Genomic DNA, 22903 nt, shown 5'->3' on the forward strand with positions numbered 1-22903 from the left:
TTCTTCTACTTTGTTGCTACAATCTCATTACAACTGCTGCTCCTAGGTACCAGTTTACAATTGTGTTTTCTGCCAAACAGATCTCCCTCAACAATATTGCTCTAAAAGATGAAAACATTACATGAGAAATGTAATAAGTTTAGGAAGATTTGATGTCACCCTAGCAATTCAAGAAAAGTTTAGGAAGATTTGATGAAAATTTAACAAGTTAAATTCGATCATCACTTCAACTTAAAAATATCTTATTTAAAATTTATTCATTCTAAAATCATAAAAAATTAAAAAAAAATAATATTAGTATCTTAGTATCATGTTTTAAAAAAAATTAAATTAATTTGATGAAAATACATTAGTTACACTCGTTCGTAAATTTAACAAAGTTCGACCCGATCCAATTTAAACTGATCCGAATGGATCTGACCTGAATCGTAATGATCCGAATGGATCTATAGCTTGAAACGGTCCGATTCAAAGATATTATTTATCAAACTAATTTTAAAAGAATTATCCCTCGTTAAAAACGAATTACGGGGCACATTTGATAAAAGCCTAATAGTAGAGGATTTTTATGATAAATTGCCCAATATTACTCCTCTTCTTCTTTTCCATCTATCAAGGCAGGGGTTCTTCCAAACCCTCGACAGATAACGCTCGAGATCGGCCCCCGCGTGCTCCCTCTCTCTCTCTCGCTCTCGCTCCCCGCGATGGCATCGTCTCTGTTGAGTAGAACACTCGCCGTGCTTCGACCGATCCGTTCTTCGGCTTGCGCTGCCCACGATTCGAGAAAGATTTTCAACGCTTTCTCCAAGGTTGATTCTTGCGGCGATTCTTGATCGCCTTGGTCTTCCATCTCTTGTTCTCGGTTCTGGTTGTTCTTGATTCGCGAGTTTTTTTTTGCTCGCAGAGAATAGTGAGTAGTGGCCGCTCCGGCTTGTCATCTCTGGTTAGTCCATCTACTCGGTCCGTCCGGCGCTTTGAATTTGCTTCCACGAGCCTGAGGGCGACTACGTCTGCGATTCATACAGTAGCGCATTGTGAGCCGGTTGTTTCTGCCGATTGGCTTCTTGCTAATCTTAGACAGCCTGATGTTAAGGTGCTTTCCTAACATCAGTTTTTTCCATTTACAATTGTGTTTTCTGCCAAACAGTTCTGCTGTACAAAGTTGCTGTCTGAGGACTACGTTCTCGCCAGCACTATCAGTGCCAGTTGAGTGCCGTCTTGGCACCGGCGCCAACGAGCTGTGCCATGCCAAACTGTTTTCCCGCAAATATTTGCTGTTTTAGAGGGCTGCTTTCTTGGCATCAGACAGTGCGGCTTGGCACTGTGCCAAGCCGCACAACCAGTTATTTTTAAGGACTCCATTCTTGTTAGCGCAACCAGTGCCAGCTGAGTGCATCCCCATTGCCGAGCTTCACAACCATTTATTTTTAAGGACTCCATTCTTGTTGGCACAACCAGTGCCAGCTGAGTGCCTACTTGGCATCAGCTTTGCCGTGCCAAGCAGCTTTCCAATAAATAGTTGCTGCTTGTAAGGACCACTCTTGGTAGCACAAACAGTGCTGCCCAGCTGCTGGAACAGTGATGCTGATGAGCTGCGCCATGCTGAAACTCGGCAAAGGTCATCAAATGAGAACCTCAAGTAATTTCTAACTGATTTCCCATCAGTCAACATCGATTCCAATTCAAATGCAAGTATTCTCTCAGAATGGCAAATACAAGTTAAAACACAATCTTCTAGATGCCTTTAAAGTTTAAAGTAAGGTAAACATAACCCCAACTAGGCCAAACAATTCTTTGGTTCACCTCTGTTATCGTAAGTAGACTAAAGTAAACTATAGTGAAAACTTGACTCCATTAATATGCTTTCATTATCTCTACTCAATAATCAATTTGTAGAAGAGCTTTGCTTTATATCTTGGTTTCTGTCCCATGATAGTTTTTCCTTACATGGATGTTCGTTATCATAATTCTTTCTTGCTTGCTTTTATTTGGGTATTCCTTTTTGTGTTGTATGTTGAGATCACTGGGCAATTTATCAACCCAGAGTCTGCTAACCATTATTGCCTTATCCATGTGGAAATTTGAGGCGCTATACTGCCAAAAAACTATTTAATCTCGCACATGAGCCTCTTGATATTTTGCTTGATGAGAACTACATTGTTTATATGGCAAACTGATTGGCAGCCATTATTAGTAAGTCTTTTTCCCATGTATTTTATTATCTCTTGACTTGGTTTGTGTTTACTGAGATTTACAAGTGATATTCAAGTTTTAATGTTACAATAACATACACAGCTCTTCTTTCTTATCAATCAACATGTCTCTGTCAACCAGGTCTTCTTATTGTCATCAGCTTCAGTTTAATTAATAAGCATATGTATTTAGTGTACATAATTTTATGTGTAAGTAAATACGTATGGCTACTCATGTTAATACGTATTTGCAATTTATGCTATTTGATCTGATCTTTGTTTGGTTGTCATGTTTTTTATTTTCAGATACTAGATGCCTCTTGGTACATGCCTGATGAGCAAAGGAATCCTTTCCAAGAATATCAGGTTTGTTTATGGTTAGCGATTTTTTCTCTTCTCGGCTCTGTTTAACAGTCTATATATTGTTATTGCTTCTTATAATAAGCTTGATCATGGTTAAGCCCTTGTAGTGCCTGAGGATAAGTATAAATCTGACGTATGAAGCAACATAAAACTTGTTTGTAGTGGTCGTATTACTCATATAGTTGCATGATAATTGGTTTTCAACTTTCTATTTCTGGAGCATGAAATAATTGATTAAAAATTGCTATTGTTCTTAGTTCTTTTACATTTGGATTTTTGGTTTTTTACATATTGGTTTATTTGATTCTATGACCAGCAGTCAACTTTTATTTTTCGTTGCTGTGATGTTGCACTGTTAGATATATATGATGAATGTGTTTGGTGTTCATGCATCCTTTTTAATCTTAGTGCTAATGTCTATCAAAGAACCTGTTAGATTGATAGCATTGGTTTTTTTCTCGTACAAATTTATATCAATGATATATAGTATTTAAGCCAATATACTACTTTGACTGGGTGTGACTATTAATATTTGCCATAAACTGTTTTTTTTTTTGTTTAGGATATTAGGAGTTCCTAACAATATTTCATACCTCATCAGCCCATACATGATAGTTTTTTAAGCAGATACTTTGCATCTGTTTCCTTCACTTGTATCTATCAGATCTGGGATGTCTCGATCTAAATTTAGGCAAAATGCATATGGGACCTCATGGCCCTTATGCGGTATAACCATTGTCTGCGAAGCAGTACAGCCAGCTGAGCACTGCAACTGGCTGAAAAATTATAAGCATGATGCCCAGATGGACACACTTTGTAATATCGGTCAACTGCCATGTAAACTCATTAAATTCCGCTTTTTTCTACAACCCCCTAAGTTAACAGGGAATCAAAATGGGTTTTTTTTTCTTCTTCTGATTATTGGATTGAAGATAATGTAATAATCAAGGTCTCGAAGCTCAGCTGTACCAATTGGTACAGACCAGTGTTTACCAATCCTATCAAGTATCAAGTGCCATTGTCAAAACACATAGCTTGGTACCATTTTATTGCTATTCATTTTTTGTTATTTTATTCATGATATCATGTGGTATAAGTAATTGTATTGCATGGTATACCTGTCCATACTGGTCTGGTAGTTACCTAAACTGGTATCAGGCTGAGATTTAAATCCTTGTTAGCTATGGTTTAAAGGATTGTATTGTCTATAAATTAGGGGTTGTGGGTGAATAAGGTTAAAGTTATCATGGAAAATTATTAAGGTTCAGTCAGTATAAGTGCCAGTTGTTTTTAGTGTCAATGGTCCATTCATCCTGTTGGCAATGTGATCTTCTTCAGCTTCTCTATACAAGCTTGGAGTATATTTCTGTGCCTTATTTGTTTACTTTCAGGGTTTTTTAGTATTATAATTTTTTCATCTTTTCTTTTTCAGATGGCTCATATACCTGGTGCATTGTTTTTCGATGTTGATGGAATATCAGACAGAACATCTAATGTAAGATGAAATTTCCTGATTTTTACATTGATTTTCTTGTGGTTTAGATTTGATAAGTGCTTGTTTTGGGCAAATACTGAAAATTAGTCCTTGCAAATTATACATGCACACGAGTAATTTCTCTTGGTAACACAAATCCTGCCCGTGCAACTGCCCCTAGCTTTTCCTTCTGTGGATTATGGTAATACTTGCATGCTTATAAACATAGGTGAATACAAGTGCATATTTTCTTGTTTGTTGTTGTGATCTTGACCAAAGGTTTTCTTTTCCCGAACTTCTTGTATGTTATAATCATATATGTAGATGTGTATATCCACAAATATGATCAATATAATGTTTAATATATATTTGTCCACGTATACGTGTATGTCAGATATGTATATATGTTATGTGGATATATGAACTAAGAACACTTTTTTTATAGTGTTTACATCCTTTAGATCAAAACCACAAGTTTTATCTAATTATCAGCGTGCTATTGGTCCTTACAGTAGGTAGCAGATGTTTTGGCATTAAACAGTAATTCTGCACTGGCTTTCCGCCATTATACATGAATGATAAAAGACAATAAGTGGGATAGTGACTATAGTGTAGACCATAAAGAGGCCATACTTAAACCAAGAAAGGACATATTCACAACGGAAATCATGGACAGAGCAGTGGAAATAAGCAGGAAGAAAAGTGACAAGAAAAAGAGAAACATGACTCCTTTGATATATATGAATGAGGTCAAATTAAATGGACCTTATCAAATGTAATCTAAGAGAGCTTCTCCATGACCTTTTAGTAATAGATTTCCATTTGAGGCATATTTTACAGTTTTGGACAGATCTTAGCTGACCTGCTTTCATCCTATGTTTCAGTAGAACTGTCCAGAAAGTGACTTAAAAATGTGAAATGGCTGTATCGTATACATGGAACACCCAGTTGCTCTACATGTGTAATTGTAAGGGAAACTTTCATACATATTCCTTGAGAGTAGGGAATGATGAATATACCTTGAAGCAGGAAAATTTTTGAAATAAGACATGTATGATGATTTGAAATGGGACGGATAAAATTTAACCAAATCAATCAACCGAACCTAATCCTTGGAATTGTCCTTGGTTAGGTTGGACATGTACTATTTTATGCAGGTTCTCTTTTTAGAAAGGGCATTTTGGTCACTCTGACAACTAATGACTTGTTTCTAACAGCCTATCCATATTATTTAACATCAGGTATATATTTGTTAATGTTGAAATTTGGGAGGATATATATGTGAAACCAACTTGATGGATGTTTTTGTTGTTCTTTAATTATTGAGGGATAAGTATGAAAATTTCCTAAATGTAATGGATATGTCAGGATGGTGGTGATCTCAGGCAAATCTTGGTGTATCAATGGCTACTGTAGGATCCAGATTTATTTTAATTCAATCGTATGGAAGAAATATTCTGTAACAAGATATCTTTTTTAAATTATCAAGATTTAATGTCCTTATGATGAAAAGTTCTTATATTATCTCTTCCCTGTTTAATTGCAGCTAGCAGTTATCTTACAGTGTTTCATTTTGGTCATTCTTTTGATCCTTTCTCCACCTTTTAACTTTCATCAGTAAATTAACCTGTATTTTCTTGATAATAACTTGTAAACAAATTATTCATTTCCAGTTCATCCAGTTCCATTTTCTTTCATTTGGGAGCTCGTGTTTCTTATAGCCAACTCTAGCTTCATAATTTTGGTACTGGTAATTTTTAAAAAAGAACATGACTTTTGCTATAAACTTATCATTCTCTTTTAATTATTTTGGATTGCCCACGAAATATCTGTTTCGTAATAGATAGATATAAAATGGCTTCTGATCGGTTCCAGATTAAAGAATAATCCATTTTATCATAAAGTTGGACATAAGCAATTAAAGAAAGATAAAGTTGCAATGATTATATATACTAATGACAATGAACTTTTAATATCTTTTTCATCGTTTCGCAACATGATCTGTAAAAGAAGGTAAAGATTATGCTATACCCATCTATATAGTGCATCTTTTCAGTTGTCCTGAGTCAAATGTTTGGTTCAGTAGATATCACTTGTTTTTTTCCTCCATTGATTAGTACTTATAACATGGATAGCAACTAACACTAGTAATATGAATCAGTTGCCACATATGTTGCCATCAGAAGAAGCTTTTGCTGCTGCAGTTTCTGCACTTGGGATTTATAACACAGATGGGGTGGTTGTTTATGATGGAAAGGGAATATTCAGTGCTGCTCGTGTGTGGTGGTAAGATATATATTAACATGGAAATTAGTTTGTGTTTGTTTTGGATAAAATAGTTTTATCTAAAGCTGATAAGCAAGAGGATGTTTATACTATTGGGTAAGTATCATATTGCAGAACTTTGATAAATTATGCAATTGTATTTGAAATATTTACTCAACTTTATTAGTTATTTATAAATTTTACAAATATTTGTTTGTGAAGATAATTATTGCAAAATAAGTTTCGTGTTTTATATTAAACAAATAGATTACATGAGATTCGGCCATATGGTGGTGCTCAAGGTTTTTAGAATTCAGGAATGGAAATAGGATTAGTCATATGAAAATTTTCTGGGATCAGATTGCATCAGTGGGATCAGATGATATGGATCAGTTGGTCAGGCTTCAACAATTTTTATAATTATTTTGTTCAACTTTTGTACTAACTGATTAATTTATGATTGAGAAGTTAAGCAAACAAATAACAGAAAAAAGAATGATGCTTGTAGATTTACTGGTTCTCGTGTTATTGGCCCAAAAGTAGATATTCATCTAAAACTGAGAGAATAATAGTTTAAGTTTAAATAGTTATTTAGTAATATGTAATTAATATTTTTGGGTCAATAGCATCTACCAACTGGGAAACTTCTAATATTAACTTATTGATCAACTTATTCTTCTCTTTATCTGAGCCAAGTTATATTTACAGATTTATAACATTGACTGCAGGATGTTCAGAGTTTTTGGACATGATAAGGTTTGGGTGCTGGATGGAGGCTTGCCGCAGTGGCGTGCTTCCGGATATGATGTCGAGTCCAGTGCCTCTGGAGATGCAATTTTAAAAGCTAGTGCAGCTAGTGAAGTAATTGAAAAGGTTTATCATGGAAAGGTGGTATGTTTACTAATCTAAGCCTTTTAAAGAATATTATTAGTCAATTTGTTGGTTTTCATATTTATATTTGTTTCTAAAATATAATTGTCTGTTGCAATGTTTTGTTTGCTTTGTGGACCGCATATTGTCTCCATTATCTCAAGCTTGTTCATAATTTCTTTGTTGTTCCCTATGTGCCATGTTGATTTGGCCTTTTAAATCCACTTGATTATTTGGACAATGATTTAGTATTTATGTTTAAACTTTGCAATTTGTGAATCAGTTTAGTCATAAATCATTTAATCACTTATAATACAAAAGCAAATGAATTTGTGTGTTTGTCTGGGTGTGGGAGGGAAACATTATCAAAATGGAGGCTAGAGGTTAATAAATTTATCTTGTACATTTCTCTGAGTTCTCCATATTTGCATCTTCATTCGTGGAAGCTATATCTGCATGTTGGTTCTTTATGTTTTATATAATAGCAAAAAGGAAAAGATAATCTGTTAAAAAAAAGACAAATGAAGTTAAAGGAATTTTTCCTATTACTAGTGATTTTGGTCTTAAAACTGACTAATTCACAAAATCTTCAGAACAAGTCATATTTTGTGAAATGTTTATCTTTATCTGCTAATGACAACAGTCAAATGCCTAACATTTGTTCCTGTGCCAAAATATGAGAATGTTTGATATTAGCTATTTATTTTAACCGAGTGTCTCGTTTTGATACGGAATTGTGATACTGTACAACTCTAAGTTATCCTATGCAGGTTGGATCTTCAACATTTGAAGCAAAGTTTCAGCCTCATCTTGTATGGAAGCTTGAACAGGTAAGTACTATTTGTTTCCACTACATATTTTTCAAACTACGTAAATTGCATCCAGACACTTGCTCTGCTAGGAAATTGTCATCCAACAGAAGAATGAATAGACAGATATAAGTGCCTGTTCATGCACATACAATGTTACATGGAATCTGCAAAGGATCAATATACACAACCTAATCTTTGCAAACAGAGACTATTCCTGGCTTTAAAGAAAAGCTAATAAAACTAATGATAAAACTACTAATTATAACAGGATAATCATGTGCTCCCAGATTGGATGTCTTAAAGCAAAAAACAAAAAAATAATATGCAGTACAATTGTTGACCAAACTAATGGATTGAGGAATAGAAGGAGAGATGAAATGGGGTCCTATGGGAGTTAATGCTAAGTTTCAGAAAATTAATGGATTGGAGTGTATTTGATTCTTGACTTCCCCCTCCATCTTCTTTGTTTACAACATTTATTTATTCCTTATAACTGCTCTTCACTTTTTTTGTTGTGAGAGATTTGCATCTGTCCTATGATAATCTTCATGGTTTCTCTCTCTGTGTACATCATCTGTTGTTTGTACAATTCCCTGCTACTGGGCCACTTTACCCTTTCGTTGTGCCTCCATTTGCTGCTCCATATAGTTTTATCTGTCTGCTCTGACCCAATGATATTTCTGTATCCTGCTGCCAGCCATGTCTTGTCTGCTCCATTCCTTGGTTCCAACCATTTATAGTGGTCTCAACTTAACTGTTAGGCTTGCACTCAAGCCCATTTGTAAATTAATTATTTCAGATAATCGTTTCCCTTTCTAGTGATTTGAGTTAGCTTGTAGGCTTAGACTTAGACGTAATTTTTGTAAGTTGGTGTCGACTGTTATGTTCTGATAGGATATACTTTTGAAATTTCCTAGTTGGTGGCTGATATGTGATCTCATTCTAGGAAAAAAGCCTTTTCTATAATTTAATCCCATGCAGATGTGAGGAAACTGAGATTGTAACTATGCTTATATTCTTTACTGCTTAAATGTTGGAATGTTTTATTGTTAGATTTGGATGGGATTCTTTTCAAGGGCATGCTACACTTGATTCACGGCTTCTTTGAGAACATGTTGAACACATTAGATGGACAAATCTAATTCATCTTGACAAGTTATTGTGGCTGAAACAAGGAACATTGCTTCGGGGTACCAAACTCGTCTAGGTCTTTGGTCGGACCATTATGTAATGGTGTGACTTGAAGAGGAAGGAGGAGAAGAGGAAGGAACAAATGGCAGTGGAGGAAGAGAAGGAAGGTGGAAGGAAGAAGAGGAGGCAGCGGAGAAAGCAGAAAAGGAAGAGACAGGAAGAAGAGGAGGTGGTGGAGGAATAGGAGGAAAAAGGTAGAGGAAGGAGTGGAGGCAATGGAGGAAGAGGAGAAGAGACACGTACTGAGTAGGCAGTGGCTTTGCATTGGGTGGTGTGCAGTGGAGGTTCTCGCGATGCGACGTGTGTTTTTTTCATATGGCCAGACCACCAGACTACTTGTAATGGGAGAGGTCCACATACCAGCTCACTGCAGACTGGTACATGCAATTCGTTTCATACTGCTTTGGAGAAACGGTATTCCTTGGGCTGAAAAGTGCTATGGCTGGATTAGGACTTAACAACTATATAAGTTAGATTAAATAATTTTGTTAACTAGTATAGTTTAGGCTTTTCTTTAGGCATTAATTTCATATTGTTTGTATCTTCCTGGGAATAAGTTTTACTATTTTCCAAACTTTCGGACTTTCAGATGTACTTGTTGCAAATATTATAACATAAGAGTGTAGTCCATGTTTTGTCCAAGTTATAATTGATTCTGGCTGTCTTGGAGGAACCTATTAAAATAATTAGGTGCTTTGTAGTATTCAGAACCCAAATGCTGGTGTTTATTACCCTTCTGTCCTCGTACAGTTTTCATTGGTATCGATGCTTCTATCTTTAGCTTAAGTTCTAATGTATATGGAAAAGTTTGTGAAGATTTCTCTTTTTCTTTGTGGGCTGGACAATAGTTCTTTCTGTACATTGTTGTTGGTAATGGCCTTTAGCACAAAGCAAATGTAATTACTTGTTTCAGGTTAAGCAAAACATAGAAGGACAAGCATATCAGCATATAGATGCACGTTCAAAGGCGAGGTAACTTCTTAATATATTGTCTTGTTTAAGTCATAATATTTCAATATAATTGCTTTTAGCTTAATACTTTGACATGCTGTAAATCATCCTTGATTTTTTTTTGACACATTATACTCTAGTCCTTCCTTTGAACGTTGGATCATAAATTTTGATTTATTGTCAGATTGGCCAGAGGACTTTCTGGAAATCTACAGCCCTATGATGTTTTTGTGATTTCTGTAAGAAATTTAGATATATATTTTTTTTGGTTGAAATTTTTTGATTCAACTGTGTTCAACTTTTCATTATCCTATCAAATTAATGCTCCAATCAAATAAACATGAAATCATTGAATTCAGTTACATTGAACCTAACTTGCTTATATGTCTGTGCCCATTGCACACGTATTGGACATCATTGACATTCTGCTCTAATCTTATTTCTTTTGTTATCTATAGTTGGAATCTACAATTCTTTATTCTGAAAAATTATAAAGGACTTGATCTTATTAAGATGTTGAAGACCTGATGCCCAATAGGATGTTTATTCGCAAGCCAAGAACCAATATCAAATCCATGAACTACCAACGAAACCTACTCCTTAAACGTTTGTCAAATCATCGGATGCAAGTGTTGGAAATTGAAGATGATCAGCAGTCTTATGGGTCAATCAGAACAACCTGGAAGACAACAAAGATGAGAGACTTTGTGACATTTTTTGAGAGTGGGTCTCATACATGGAGATTTTTTCCTTCTAATTATAATATTTTGTGCCTTCAGATCCCCACTATAATACTGTCCCTAATTTTTCCTTGACCTGTTTCTTCTCAGAGTGGTACATAAAGCTTTTGATCAAAATATAAACCACCACATACTGAGAAGTGATTTAATAAAAAAGATGTCTTGAATGCATGCCAGATTTGACGGTGCAGCTCCTGAGCCACGGAAGGGAATCAGAGCTGGTCATGTTCCTGGCAGCAAATGCATTCCTTTTGGCCAGGTAGGAATTTATAAGTTTCACTTTTTTGTCGTTTACTATGTTTTCTTTCTTATGGGTTGACATGATATCTTCACCAGTTCCATCACCTCTTGTTACAGAACTGGAATTATATTTTAAATAAGCATTTATTTTGATGCAAATGATTGGCCTTAGACCCGAGACAAGTTTTTCTGTTGAGGCACAGATTCGTCATTCATCTTATAATTATTCATTTTAACCTTCTGGATACTTGTGTTCCCCAACTGGGTATGATGGTTGATAAAACCTTATCATAATGCATTTTACTGATTTATGGACCCTAACTATTTTTACACCAGAGTTCTGTATGATCTAAAAATTTATTTGTTACATGAAGGGATGCCGCCAAAAGACTTTGCCATTTGTTAAGAGCAAAACCTACACCTTGTTTTAACTAGGAACTGTATTACAACAAATGGGGTCCTTGCCTAGCTTTAAACTATTTTCTTTTTGACTGACCTCTGCAGAAATTCAATAATAAATCTTTTACTGTGGGATTTCAATGAGACAGTGTACCTTTTCTGCAGATGCTGGATAGCTCACAAATGCTCTTGCCTGCAAATGAACTTACCAAAAGATTCGAGGAAGCAGGTAAGTTTTAATATTTTCATGTAAATATCCAAATGTAAATCTTGCATATGGTAATTTATCAGGGTCACTTGTACTTCTCGAGTCAACAATGATCTTGGAAAAAAGAACTTTGCACCTTTTGTAAGATAGAGAATTGCTTCCTCGCTGCACTGGGAAGTCATATCTTTCTTTCATCCTTGCAGGAATCACAATGGACCGACCTGTGGTTGCCTCCTGCGGTACTGGTGTGACTGCTTGCATACTTGCTTTAGTAAGTTACTTCATTTCAGTTAAAAAATGATTATCTACAAAATTTGACATTGGCATAGTGATAATCAATCAAATTCATGGAATTTTAGGGTTTGCATCGGCTTGGAAAGACTGATGTCGCAGTCTACGATGGATCCTGGACCGAGTGGGGATCACAACCTGACACCCCTGTCACCACTGCTTGAATTCTTAGATGTTTGGATGGAACCATCTATCATTCTGATAGCAGATCATGAGAGGGAGGACATGCTTATTTATTTGTACATGAGATAATTGCGAAAATTTTGAACACGTTATTGGTAATAAAGCAATGTCCTTTAGTTATTAAATAGTACCTATAATCCTCAAATGGAGGATGAATCGATAAATCAGCATCACCTCTGGTTGGTAAGAACCCCATGTTTCATCTTAACGAATGTCTGCTGTTGTTCATCTTGACAACTCATGTATGCATTACTCCGTTACTGTTTCTTTTTAAGCTGTCATTGATGCACCTACTCTGAACAGGCTGGATATTTTAGGGTTTTGTAGTTGAATTCTGTTTGATGACATGCTTTTCAGAGTAAATCATGGCCATAATTGATGTGGTAGAAACAAAGTCCAGATGAAGTTTCCTTTGTATCCTCCTGAAGTCCATGTTATTGTCAACACACACAAACGATAATGTTTGACAATTTGACAGAGAGTTGACCTACAGAAATGAAGAGCTCAATATATATCTATATCTATCTATATATATATATATATATATATATATATATATATATATATATATATATATATATATATATATATATATATATAAAGCTTAGCTTTTACCCCTAAAAATTTACGTGTTTATATATAAGATGTGTAAATTTTAGTTGATATTAATGATCTTTAAAAATTTAATCATGATGATATTGAATACATTTTGTTTTTATTTTATAAAAATATTCCGACAATCAAATTGATGGGTATTGTCACGAATGTTGATGGAATTTATATAAATATGTTTTTATTTAAAACAAAACAACATTGGGATCGCGTGGCCTAATGGATAAGGCGCTCGCCTCCGGAGCGGGAGATTGTGGGTTCGAGTCCCATCGCGATCGTATTTGTGTCTCATTTTATAAGTTTTGTTTTATTGATTTTTAAGAATATTCTAACCCTAATAATATCAGGAAATATTTTAGATAATTTCCATTATAATCCTAAAAGCCGCCACCTGCCACGTCAACAACCAGTGGCCCACCATCTGGCCCCGGCGACACCTGGGCGCTCCACGTCGACCCCGAAAAGATCAGCGACAGCTGGACGCGGAGTTGCCGTAGAGTAGCGGCCTGACTTGACTGCTCGAAGTCACCGTCCACATGAAGTCAAGATCGCACTTATTGTACATCCCTTCAGTGATCCTCTTTGTATCTATCTGCTCGTTTGGGATGACCATATGAGCTTGTTTCACCTCTTTGCAGCCTCTCCTGATCTCAATGGTTTCATCAACCATTCTCTCCTTCCTCCTCTTCGCTCTCCTCCTCGCCCTCTCCCGTGCCGTCACTTTCGAGATCGTCAACGGGTGCCCTTTCACCGTCTGGCCTGCAGCCGTGCCGGGTGGCGGCCTTCAGCTTGACCAAGGCCAGACCTGGGTCCTCGATGTGAACCCCGGGACGACCGGTGGCCGCATCTGGGCTCGCACCGGCTGCTCCTTCGACGGAAGCGGCAGTGGAAGTTGCCAGACCGGGGACTGCGGCGGCGTCTTGGACTGCAAGGGGTACGGCAGCCCACCCAACACCGTCGCGGAGTTCGCGGTCGGCCAGTTCAACAACTTCGACGTCTCCCTCGTTGACGGCTTCAACGTGCCCATGGAGTTCGGTAGCTGCAGGGCGATCCGGTGCTCGGCGGACATCAATGGGCGGTGCCCCGCCGAGCTGAGGACCCCGGGCGGCTGCAACAATCCATGCACGGTGTTCAAGACGGACGAGTACTGCTGCACCTCCGGCAGCTGCGGGCCGACCACCTACTCCAAGTTCTTCAAGAGCAACTGCCCCGACGCCTACAGCTACCCGAAGGACGACGCCACCTCGACCTTCACTTGCCCCGGTAACGGCGACTACAAGGTCATTTTCTGCCCCTCCGTCTCGTCGTTGCCGGCCGATGGGTACCCCACGAGGTTCGGCCGGATCGCTGTGAGTTTTGTGATCCCAAAGGCTTCAGGGACGTAAGAGGTTTTGTGCCTCGGATTTGTGTGCTGAATTGAGCGCTGCCGTGGGGAAAGGGAAGATGCAGACTTTTTTGGTACACTACCAAATCGTCCAAGTTTGACTTTGACTTTGCGACTCCTTCGTTATGTCTTTGATGAAAGTGAAGAGAAAAAAATGTTTAAGCATCAGACAATTGTGAAATGATACAGAAGAAATGAGAAATAGAGAAGACACTGAAAAAATACCACCAAAATGATATACTAAATAAAAATCTTTTGGTCATCAATAAGTAATAAAACCTATATCAATTTAATATTTTTTAATAAAAAAAACTCATCTGGAAAACATTTATGTACATAATTTTATTTTTAAATATTTAAAGAGGATATTTTCATGACTGAATAATCTTACCTTTAAATGTATTCATGACACTGTATCTTAGATTAACAGAACTCCGTTCCATGGGAAACTAGACAAAGGCTCAGGCATAGGTCTTCCTGCCACACTTGTGTTTTCTCATCAGATTCCAATAACATTTGAAGCATCAGTACAATTTTACTGTTCTTGCCTAGCTCAGGAAATCTAGATTATTTCGATGGCACCAAGTGACATGAGCTGAGGTTACAGATCATGACAAGCAATCTGATGTCTTGGATGCCATCACAGATCTCTGAGACCATATATCTTTGTTGTGTCCTGAACAGTGCATGAATTACTGAAGCCTTTAAACTCTTTCAGTCTTTGTCTGGCTGAGGGAATCCAAATTAATTGAATGCCATCGAGTGACATGAGTTGAGGCCATAGATCATGACAACAAGCAGGTCAGGTTGATACCTTAGAAGTCATCACAGATCTCCCTGTATCTATAGATACTTATTTCCTGAACAGTGCATGAGGAACTGAGGCCTTTTCCTCTTTCAGCCTTTGCCTGGCTTAGAGAATCCACATTAATTTTGACTTTTAGGAATATTCTAACCCTAATAATATCAGGAAATATTTTAGATAATTTACATTATAATCCTAAAAGCCGCCGCCACCTTCCACGACATCAACCAGTGGCCCCCCTACACCATCTGGCCCCGGCGACACCTGGGCGCTCCACGTCGACCCCGTAAAGATCAGCGACAGCTGGACGCGGAGTTGCCGGGGAGTAGCAGCTTGACTTGACTGCGCGAAGTCACGGTCCACATGAAGTCAAGATCGCACTTATTGTAGATCCCTTGAGTGATCCTCTTTGTATCTATCTGCTCGTTTGGGATGACCATATGAGCTTGTTTGACCTCTTTGCAGCCTCTCCCCTTTGATAAGGGATGACCATATGAGCTCGTTTGTATCTATCTATCTCAATGGCTCCATCAACATTCTCCCCTTTGATAAGGGTAATAAACGCGATAAGACGCACATGACGTCAGTCGTCCTAAATAACGCCTCACACTCCCAGGTCAACGTAGATCGGGGCACCGACCAAGGCATATTAACGCCCTGCTCAAGTTTTGTTCTTCACACCACGCCTACACTAAGGTCAGACGCTACCAGCCTGCCCCCTGCAAGCGGGCACATCAGGAAACAGTAAGCTTCCCTATAAATACCCTTACATTCTGAACGGAAAGGGGACTTCGACTTGGACTTCAACTTGGACTTGGACTTCGACTTCGACTTCTACTTTTCCATCCAAAACCCATTCCACATCAACTCACTCGATCGTCGAAGGGGTCGGGACGAGCACTCCGACCCGACCTTTGTGAAAGTATGAGGACAACGACCTCCCGCTAGGCCCCCAGGCATGGAGCCACCTTCCGAAGGAGGCGACGACACCACACGCGACCACTGAGACGGACTCGAAGGCCGCCTCAGGGAGATCCCCCCATCATCCAGGCCCGAACCGAGCCGCGTCGGGCCCGAGGCCACGGCTTAAGGTTGTTTACACTAACATTTTGGCGCTAGAAGGAGGGCCCGGAATGTCGGGTGATCACCCGAGCGGCTCAGATGAGCCTACGACGGAGAGGTCACACCCGACCGAAGCCACGCGGGAACATCTCCCGCACGGAGACCATCGTGACGAACACCTCGCCACGACCTCAGGACGATATTGGCAAATATTCAACGAACTGGGCTTGTCACCACCCGACGGCGTCCCAGTCGACTCGACGCCCGTGTCATCCGAGGCCTTTCAGGCCCTCGCTCATCAAGTCCAAGCTCTAACTGACATGGTGCAATCCATCATCTTGTCCGTCGCTCAATCACTGCGGCAAGAGGAGCCACCCGTTCAAGCTCGCACGCCGCCCCTGGAGCTTCCCAGTTCGCCTTGGGTCCCATTATTACCACTCGGGGATCGAGTGATGGCAAACCTGAGCGGCTGCCCGGAACCCGAGGCACTCTCTTTGGAATCTCTGTGGGCCCAGTTGCGGCTCGTCAGCCAGCGACTCGACGAGGTGCAAAAAGAGGTCCACAGGTTCAGGGGAGAGCTAAGGGAGGACATACACCAAGGGTCTCCCTTCACGCCCGAGATACGAGATCTGACAGTCCCCCTGGACTTCCAGCTCCCCTCTCTGAACGCTTACGATGGCTCCACCGACCCAGCGAACCATGTAGCTGCTTTTCGTGCCAAGATGGCGCTATACGGGACTTCTGATGCATTGATGTGCAGAGTATTCCCTACCACTCTAAGAGGGCTAGCCCACGCATGGTATGGCGGCTTAAAGACCGGAACGATCGCGTCCTTCGACTAGCTCGTCAAGGACTTCGAGCTCCACTTCGTGGCCTATATGTTGGGAAATCCTTGGGGCGACATCACATGCGCAGCGGAAGAACAAGAAAACAAAATCCCCGATTCCTAAAGAGATGTTCGTCGTCGTGCGAAGATTGGTACGTAAAAATCTACGAAACCTGAAACTGCGTATAGAGTAGATTGTGTTACCTAAGGAGATCGTATATCCCTGTTTCCTTGCAGATCCTTAGGAGAGGGTGAAGGAGGTCAAGCGTCCTCCTCTCTAGCGGTGATCCACACAGCAGGATTGCGACGACGATCCTCAAAACTCCAGGCCTACTCAGAGGTGGAGATGGAGAGGAGAATAGGAAAAGGCAAACAAAAGCTCTCTAGCCTATGGGGCTCTGAATCCCTCCTATTTATAGAGGTCCCCTGTCAAACCCTAATGGGTCCTCCCATAGTGGGTATGGGATCTGCATCTAATAAAACAAGGGCTTCGTCGGATATCTCATATCTGAACCTCTATTCATCGCAATGCCTACCATATGTGTGTGACCCTCTAGGACCAATATCGAGCTGGCCATGAGTCATACCTGTCAGAACTCCTTCTAACTCAGTGAATTATTATCTCTGTAATAATTCACTCGACTCATCGACTACGGACGTACTAGGCCACTACGCCGTAGTCCCCAAATGATACAGGGGGATCCAATCCATTAGACCTGTCTGTCCTCAGTTACCGTGTACCTATAGTCTCTCATCCATTTAATATCCCAGAGACCGTATATCGAGCATGGTGTTGTCAGACCCATACGGTTTCTTCTCGAGTCTCGCTCTAATCGGATTCTCTCGGAGAACTCTTTCTCTCTCAACCCGAATGACCCTGGCCAGGGATTTGTCTGAGCAAGAACACATGAGATATTCCTCTCATGACGCCAAGAGTGGATGATCCTCTATTGACACTCAATAGCCCTCGTAAGGTCAACTACCACTCCCAATGACCAGTTGTACTAGATCTGGGACAACCAAACCTATAAGTCTAGTATCAAAGAGTGGAGCACTCATACAGGACATCCTTGATGTCTCAAGTCTAAGGACCAGATACAACACTAGGACTACGGAATCGCTGTCTGACAATAAGGCATCATCAACCATCCAGCATTCCGTAAGCGGATCAATCAGTGAACTCATTCTCCAATGAGCACCTGTACTGTATCTCTAGTGTCCCTACACAAGCAGCTATGAGACCAGCTGCATCTATCATATGGACGGGTATACAGCATACAAGTCTGTCCGGTTATCACGATATCCCTCTCGAGTAACCTATGACCAGGATTATTTAGGATATGTGTTTAAATGTGAATCGATCTCACTATCGTGATCTCATCATGATCTGATTCCCATTGCACAAATCCAAGGACATCACAATATATGTATGCATTTATGCAATAGTTATAAAGTGATATATGTCAAAATATAATAAGAAAAAGATTCTATATTAAGTCACACGTGTCATCACTCACGTGATTGGCTTGCTGGGCACCTATGACTTGCAATCTCCCACTTGACCTAAAGCCAATCACCTATGTGTCTGATCCCCATCAGACCCCTGTGACGCTCAAAACAAATCTGAGACAACGGCTTTGTTAGTAGATCTGCAATGTTATCTTCGGATGGAACTCTTTCCACTACTACATCTCCTCGGGTCACGATCTCTCTGATAAGGTGGAACCTCCTCAGAACATGCTTAGATTTCTGATGAGACCTAGGTTCCTTTGCTTGAGCAATCGCCCCGTTGTTGTCGCAATATAGGGAGATCGGCTCTTCGCTACCCGGCACGACTCCCAAATCTGTGATGAACTTCTTCACCCAAACTCCCTCCTTTGTTGCATCTGATGCAGCAATGTACTCCGCCTCTGTGGTCGAGTCAGCAGTGGTATCTTGCTTGGAACTCTTCCAACACACTGCTCCTCCATTCAAGGTATACACATACCCTGAATTCGACTTGCTATCATCGACATCAGACTGAAAACTTGAGTCAGTGTAGCCTTCAACCTTAAGGCTATTACCTCCATATACTAGTAAAAGATCCTTAGTCATTCTCAAGTACTTAAGGATAAACTTTACTGCTTTCCAGTGCTCCAAGCCTGGATCCACCTGATACCTGCTCGTGACACTAAGAGCATGCGTTATATCAGGCCTAGTACATAGCATGGCATACATGATAGACCATATTGCTAAGGCATAAGGTATTATATCCATGTTCGCCCTTTCTTCTGGAGTCTTTGGGGACATACTCGTAGAAAGCGATATCCCATGTCTCATCGGCATGAGACCTCTCTTGGAATTTTCCATGCCAAACCTTTTGACAATGGTTTCTATGTACCTGGACTGGGACAAGCCAAGCATCCTCTTGGATCTATCTCTATAGATTCTAATCCCCAAAATATAGGATGCTTCCCCTAAGTCATTTATGGAGAAGTGTCTAGATAACCAAGCCTTTACTGTGGATAACATTCCTACGTCTTTCCCAATGATCAGGATGTCATCCACATATAACACCAAAAAGGTGATAGCGCTCCCACTTACCTTTCTGTATACACAAGGTTCATCTTCGTTCTTAACGAAGTCATAAGATCTGATTGCCTCATCAAATCTTATGTTCCAACTTCGGGAAGCTTGCTTTAATCCATAAATGGATCTAAGCAACCTACACACCTTATCTGGACAGTTCTTGGACACGTATCCCTCAGGTTGCATCATATACACCTCCTCCTCGAGGTTCCCATTGAGGAATGTGGTTTTCACATCCATCTGCCAGATTTCATAATCATAGTGTGCTGCAATAGCCAATAGAATTCTGATGGATTTTAGCATTGCTACGGGTGAGAAGGTTTCGTCATAGTCAACACCTTGCCTTTGACGATACTCCTTAACCACTAGCCTTGCTTTATAGGTCTCTACCTTTCCATCTACTCCGATCTTTTTCTTAAAGATCCACTTGCAACTGATGGGTACAATACCTTCGGGTGCATCAACTAGGTTCCAAACCTTATTGGAGTACATAGAATCCATCTCAGAATTCATGGCTTCTTGCCACTTCCTGGAGTCTATACTCATAATAGCCTCCTCGTAGGTCTGAGGATCAATATCCTTTGCATCCTCTCCTCTAATATGTCCCACATATCTCTCAAGAGGATGGGATACTCTATTAGACCTGCGTAAAGTTGAAACTTGTGTATTAGGTACCTGAACAGACTCAGGCTGTAGAGTGGTACTTGAGCTTGGTTCTCCAACCTCGCTCAATTCTATCATTCTCCCACTATCTCCGCCAAGAATGTGTTCCTTCTCAAGGAACATTGCTCTCTTAGCTACAAAGATCTTTTGGTCCTCGAGATGATAGAAATAATACCCACAAGTTTCCTTGGGGTATCCCACAAATTTGCATCGCTCTGTCCTTGATTATAACTTATCGGGGTTGTGTCTTTTAACATGTGCAGGGCAGCCCCAAATCTTAACAATCTTAAGATCAGGCTTCTTCCCTTTCTATATCTCATATGGTGTAGACACTACCGACTTAGTTGGAACTCTGTTCAGAAGGTAAGCTGCGGTTTCTATGACATATCCCCAGAATGAGATAGTTAGGTCAGCGAAACTCATCATGGACCGTACCATATCTAATAATGTACGATTTCTCCTTTCAGAGACACCATTGAGCTGAGGTGTATAAGGAGGTGTCCATTGGGATAATATCCCATGGTCCTTGAAGAACTGAGTGAACTCTGTACTTAAGTACTCACCTCCTCGATCTGATCGAAGATTTTGATACTCTTTCCAGTCTGGTTCTCCATCTCATTCTTATACTCTCTGAATTTCTCAAAGGCCTCGGACTTGTACTTCATTAAGTACACATATCCATACCTTGAGAAATCATCAGTAAATGTAATGAAGTAGGAGTAACCTCCAATGGCATGAGTTGACATGGGTCCACATACATCACTATGTATGAGTTCCAACAACTCAGTGACTCTCTCTCCAGTTCCACTAAATGAAGAGTTGGTCAGTTTTCCACGAATGCAAGGCTCACAAGTTGCATATGACACATAGTCGAATGGATCTAGATATTCATCATTTAGCAACTTTTGAATCCTTCTTTCATGGATGTGACCTAACCTACAATGCCACAGGTATGCACTGTTCAACTCATCTCGTTTCCTTTTGGACACATTTACATTGATGATATGTGGAGTGATGTCTAATATAAATAAACCATTATACAATGTTCCTTTCATGATGATCTTATCATCTAATAATATCGAACAACCATTGTTCTCAAAAACAAATTTATATCCACTAACTGTTAAACATGAAATGGAGATAATGTTTTTGATAATAGAAGGAACAAAATAACATGCATCTAATGCAATAAAAGCTCCACTAGGCAAATGTAGGGCGACCTCGCCAACAGCTACTACAGCAACGCTTGCTCCATTACCCATCTTAAGGTCCATCTCGCCTCTCTCTAGTCTCCTAGGCCTTGCTAGAACCTGCAACGAATTGAATATATGATAAGCACTACCGGTATCCAATACTCATATGTTATCATAAGAGTCTGACAAATGAAGACTGATCATGAATGTACCTGAAGCTTCATCAAGCTTTTGTTTCGCCCTTTCTGCAAGGTACTCTTTGCAGTTTCTCTTCCAGTGCCCATCTTTACCACAGTGGAAGCACTGGCCTTTGTCCTTTGTTGGGTCTTTCTTAGCAACCTTTGCTTTACCTGGTTTGACCTTGCCCTTTCCCTTCTTAAGGGACCTTTCTGCTTTCCTTTTCCTTTTGGTCTCACCAGTGTAGAGAACTGGCTTCTCTTTCTTGATAGTACTCTCTGCCTCCCTCAACATATTGAGAAGCTCTGGGAGAGTCACTTCAAGCTTGTTCATATTAAAATTCATTATGAACTGTGAAAAGGAATCTGGTAGGGATTGAAGCACAATGTCCACACACAAGTTATCCTCTAGGACCATTCCTAGACCTGTGAGTTTCTCTATCCACTCAATCATCTTTAGGACATGGTTCTGAACCGATGTCCCCTCAGTCATCCTAGCGCGGAAGAGGCTCTTAGATATCTCATATCGCTGAGTCCTTCCCTGTTCCTCAAACAATTTACGGACATGTAGGAGAATGGATCTGGCATCCATCTTTTCATGTTGTCTCTGTAACTCAGGAGTCATAGAGCCCAACATATAGCACTGAGCAAGAGTGGAGTCATCAATGTACTTCACGTAGCGAGCGATCTCATCCTCGTTTGCCCCTTCTTCGGGTGCAGGCATCACTGTATCAAGGACGTACACGATTTTCTCCGCAGTGAGAACAATTCTCAAGTTACGGAGCCAATCCGTATAATTTGGACCAGTGAGGCGGTTGACATCAAGTATGCCACGTAAGGGATTTGAAAGCGACATTTTCTGAAAATAAAGATGCAGCGGAAATGAATAACATGCAGATTTTGCAAGAAATAAACTATCAAGATATGAACTTCTATCTTAATATGCTCTCACTATTTTACTAACGAGTCACGCGACACCCTCAGCACGTGAAACGGAAGTCTCCGGCAGACTTCTAGTGGGGATCAGGATCCAATCAGCGTCTTAGTGTAACCTCGAGGGACTCGACCAATCACACTAAGCCTAAAAGGTAGGCAACTCTTGTCGATCACAACTCCTTGTGATTCCCGTCCTGTTCGGCCTCCGAATCACCATGGCCTCGAGGGACTCGACCAACCATGATGCTCGGTTAAGTCAACACCTTCGTTACAAGATGAGTCTGATTTGACGATATACCCTTGAGGGACTCGACTAAGTATACCATGCCGTCAGGTCACCGGTGACATCTCTATGTCGTAAGCAAGATAGCGAATCGCGATATAGGTGAGTCTCGAGGGACTCGACCAACTCAACCTACACCGGGAATCGGTTCCTACTTATAACGATGGAAGGCCACGTGGGTCAATCTAATTGTCTCACGTTTACCGACTTAATATT

The 22903-nt window shown here is 40.0% G+C and overlaps 2 protein-coding genes and 1 non-coding gene across 7 annotated transcripts; all 3 read left to right on the forward strand.

Annotated features, from left to right (window-relative positions):
- The first annotated feature begins 601 nt into the window (after positions 1 to 601).
- Positions 602 to 12304, forward strand: LOC135593828 (thiosulfate/3-mercaptopyruvate sulfurtransferase 1, mitochondrial-like). Of its 5 annotated transcripts, none has more exons than XM_065084129.1 (13): positions 602 to 809; positions 905 to 1093; positions 2499 to 2558; positions 3988 to 4050; positions 6191 to 6315; positions 7023 to 7182; positions 7935 to 7994; positions 10081 to 10139; positions 10657 to 10841; positions 11036 to 11117; positions 11663 to 11726; positions 11909 to 11976; positions 12065 to 12304. In XM_065084129.1, exons 1-12 carry the CDS (start codon positions 705 to 707, stop codon positions 11954 to 11956), a joined length of 1200 nt encoding a protein of 399 aa, XP_064940201.1. In that variant the 5' UTR covers positions 602 to 704; the 3' UTR covers positions 11957 to 11976; positions 12065 to 12304. The 5 variants fall into 5 exon arrangements, with proteins under 5 accessions (XP_064940201.1, XP_064940204.1, XP_064940200.1 ...); XM_065084128.1 differs by having other exon boundaries at positions 604 to 809; positions 7023 to 7185; XM_065084131.1 differs by lacking the exon at positions 10657 to 10841 and having other exon boundaries at positions 604 to 809.
- A 692-nt stretch (positions 12305 to 12996) lies between these two features.
- TRNAR-CCG (transfer RNA arginine (anticodon CCG)) lies at positions 12997 to 13069 on the forward strand. The gene has a single exon. It is a non-coding gene; the product is annotated as a tRNA-Arg (tRNA).
- Positions 13070 to 13373: 304 nt separating this feature from the next.
- Positions 13374 to 14282, forward strand: LOC103999409 (protein P21-like). The gene has a single exon (XM_009421165.3). It carries the CDS (start codon positions 13445 to 13447, stop codon positions 14174 to 14176), a length of 732 nt encoding a protein of 243 aa, XP_009419440.2. The 5' UTR covers positions 13374 to 13444; the 3' UTR covers positions 14177 to 14282.
- Positions 14283 to 22903: the final 8621 nt, after the last annotated feature.

This window comes from Musa acuminata, chromosome BXJ1-9 (assembly GCF_036884655.1).
Source record: "Musa acuminata AAA Group cultivar baxijiao chromosome BXJ1-9, Cavendish_Baxijiao_AAA, whole genome shotgun sequence".
Classification (NCBI taxonomy): Eukaryota; Viridiplantae; Streptophyta; class Magnoliopsida; order Zingiberales; family Musaceae; genus Musa; species Musa acuminata.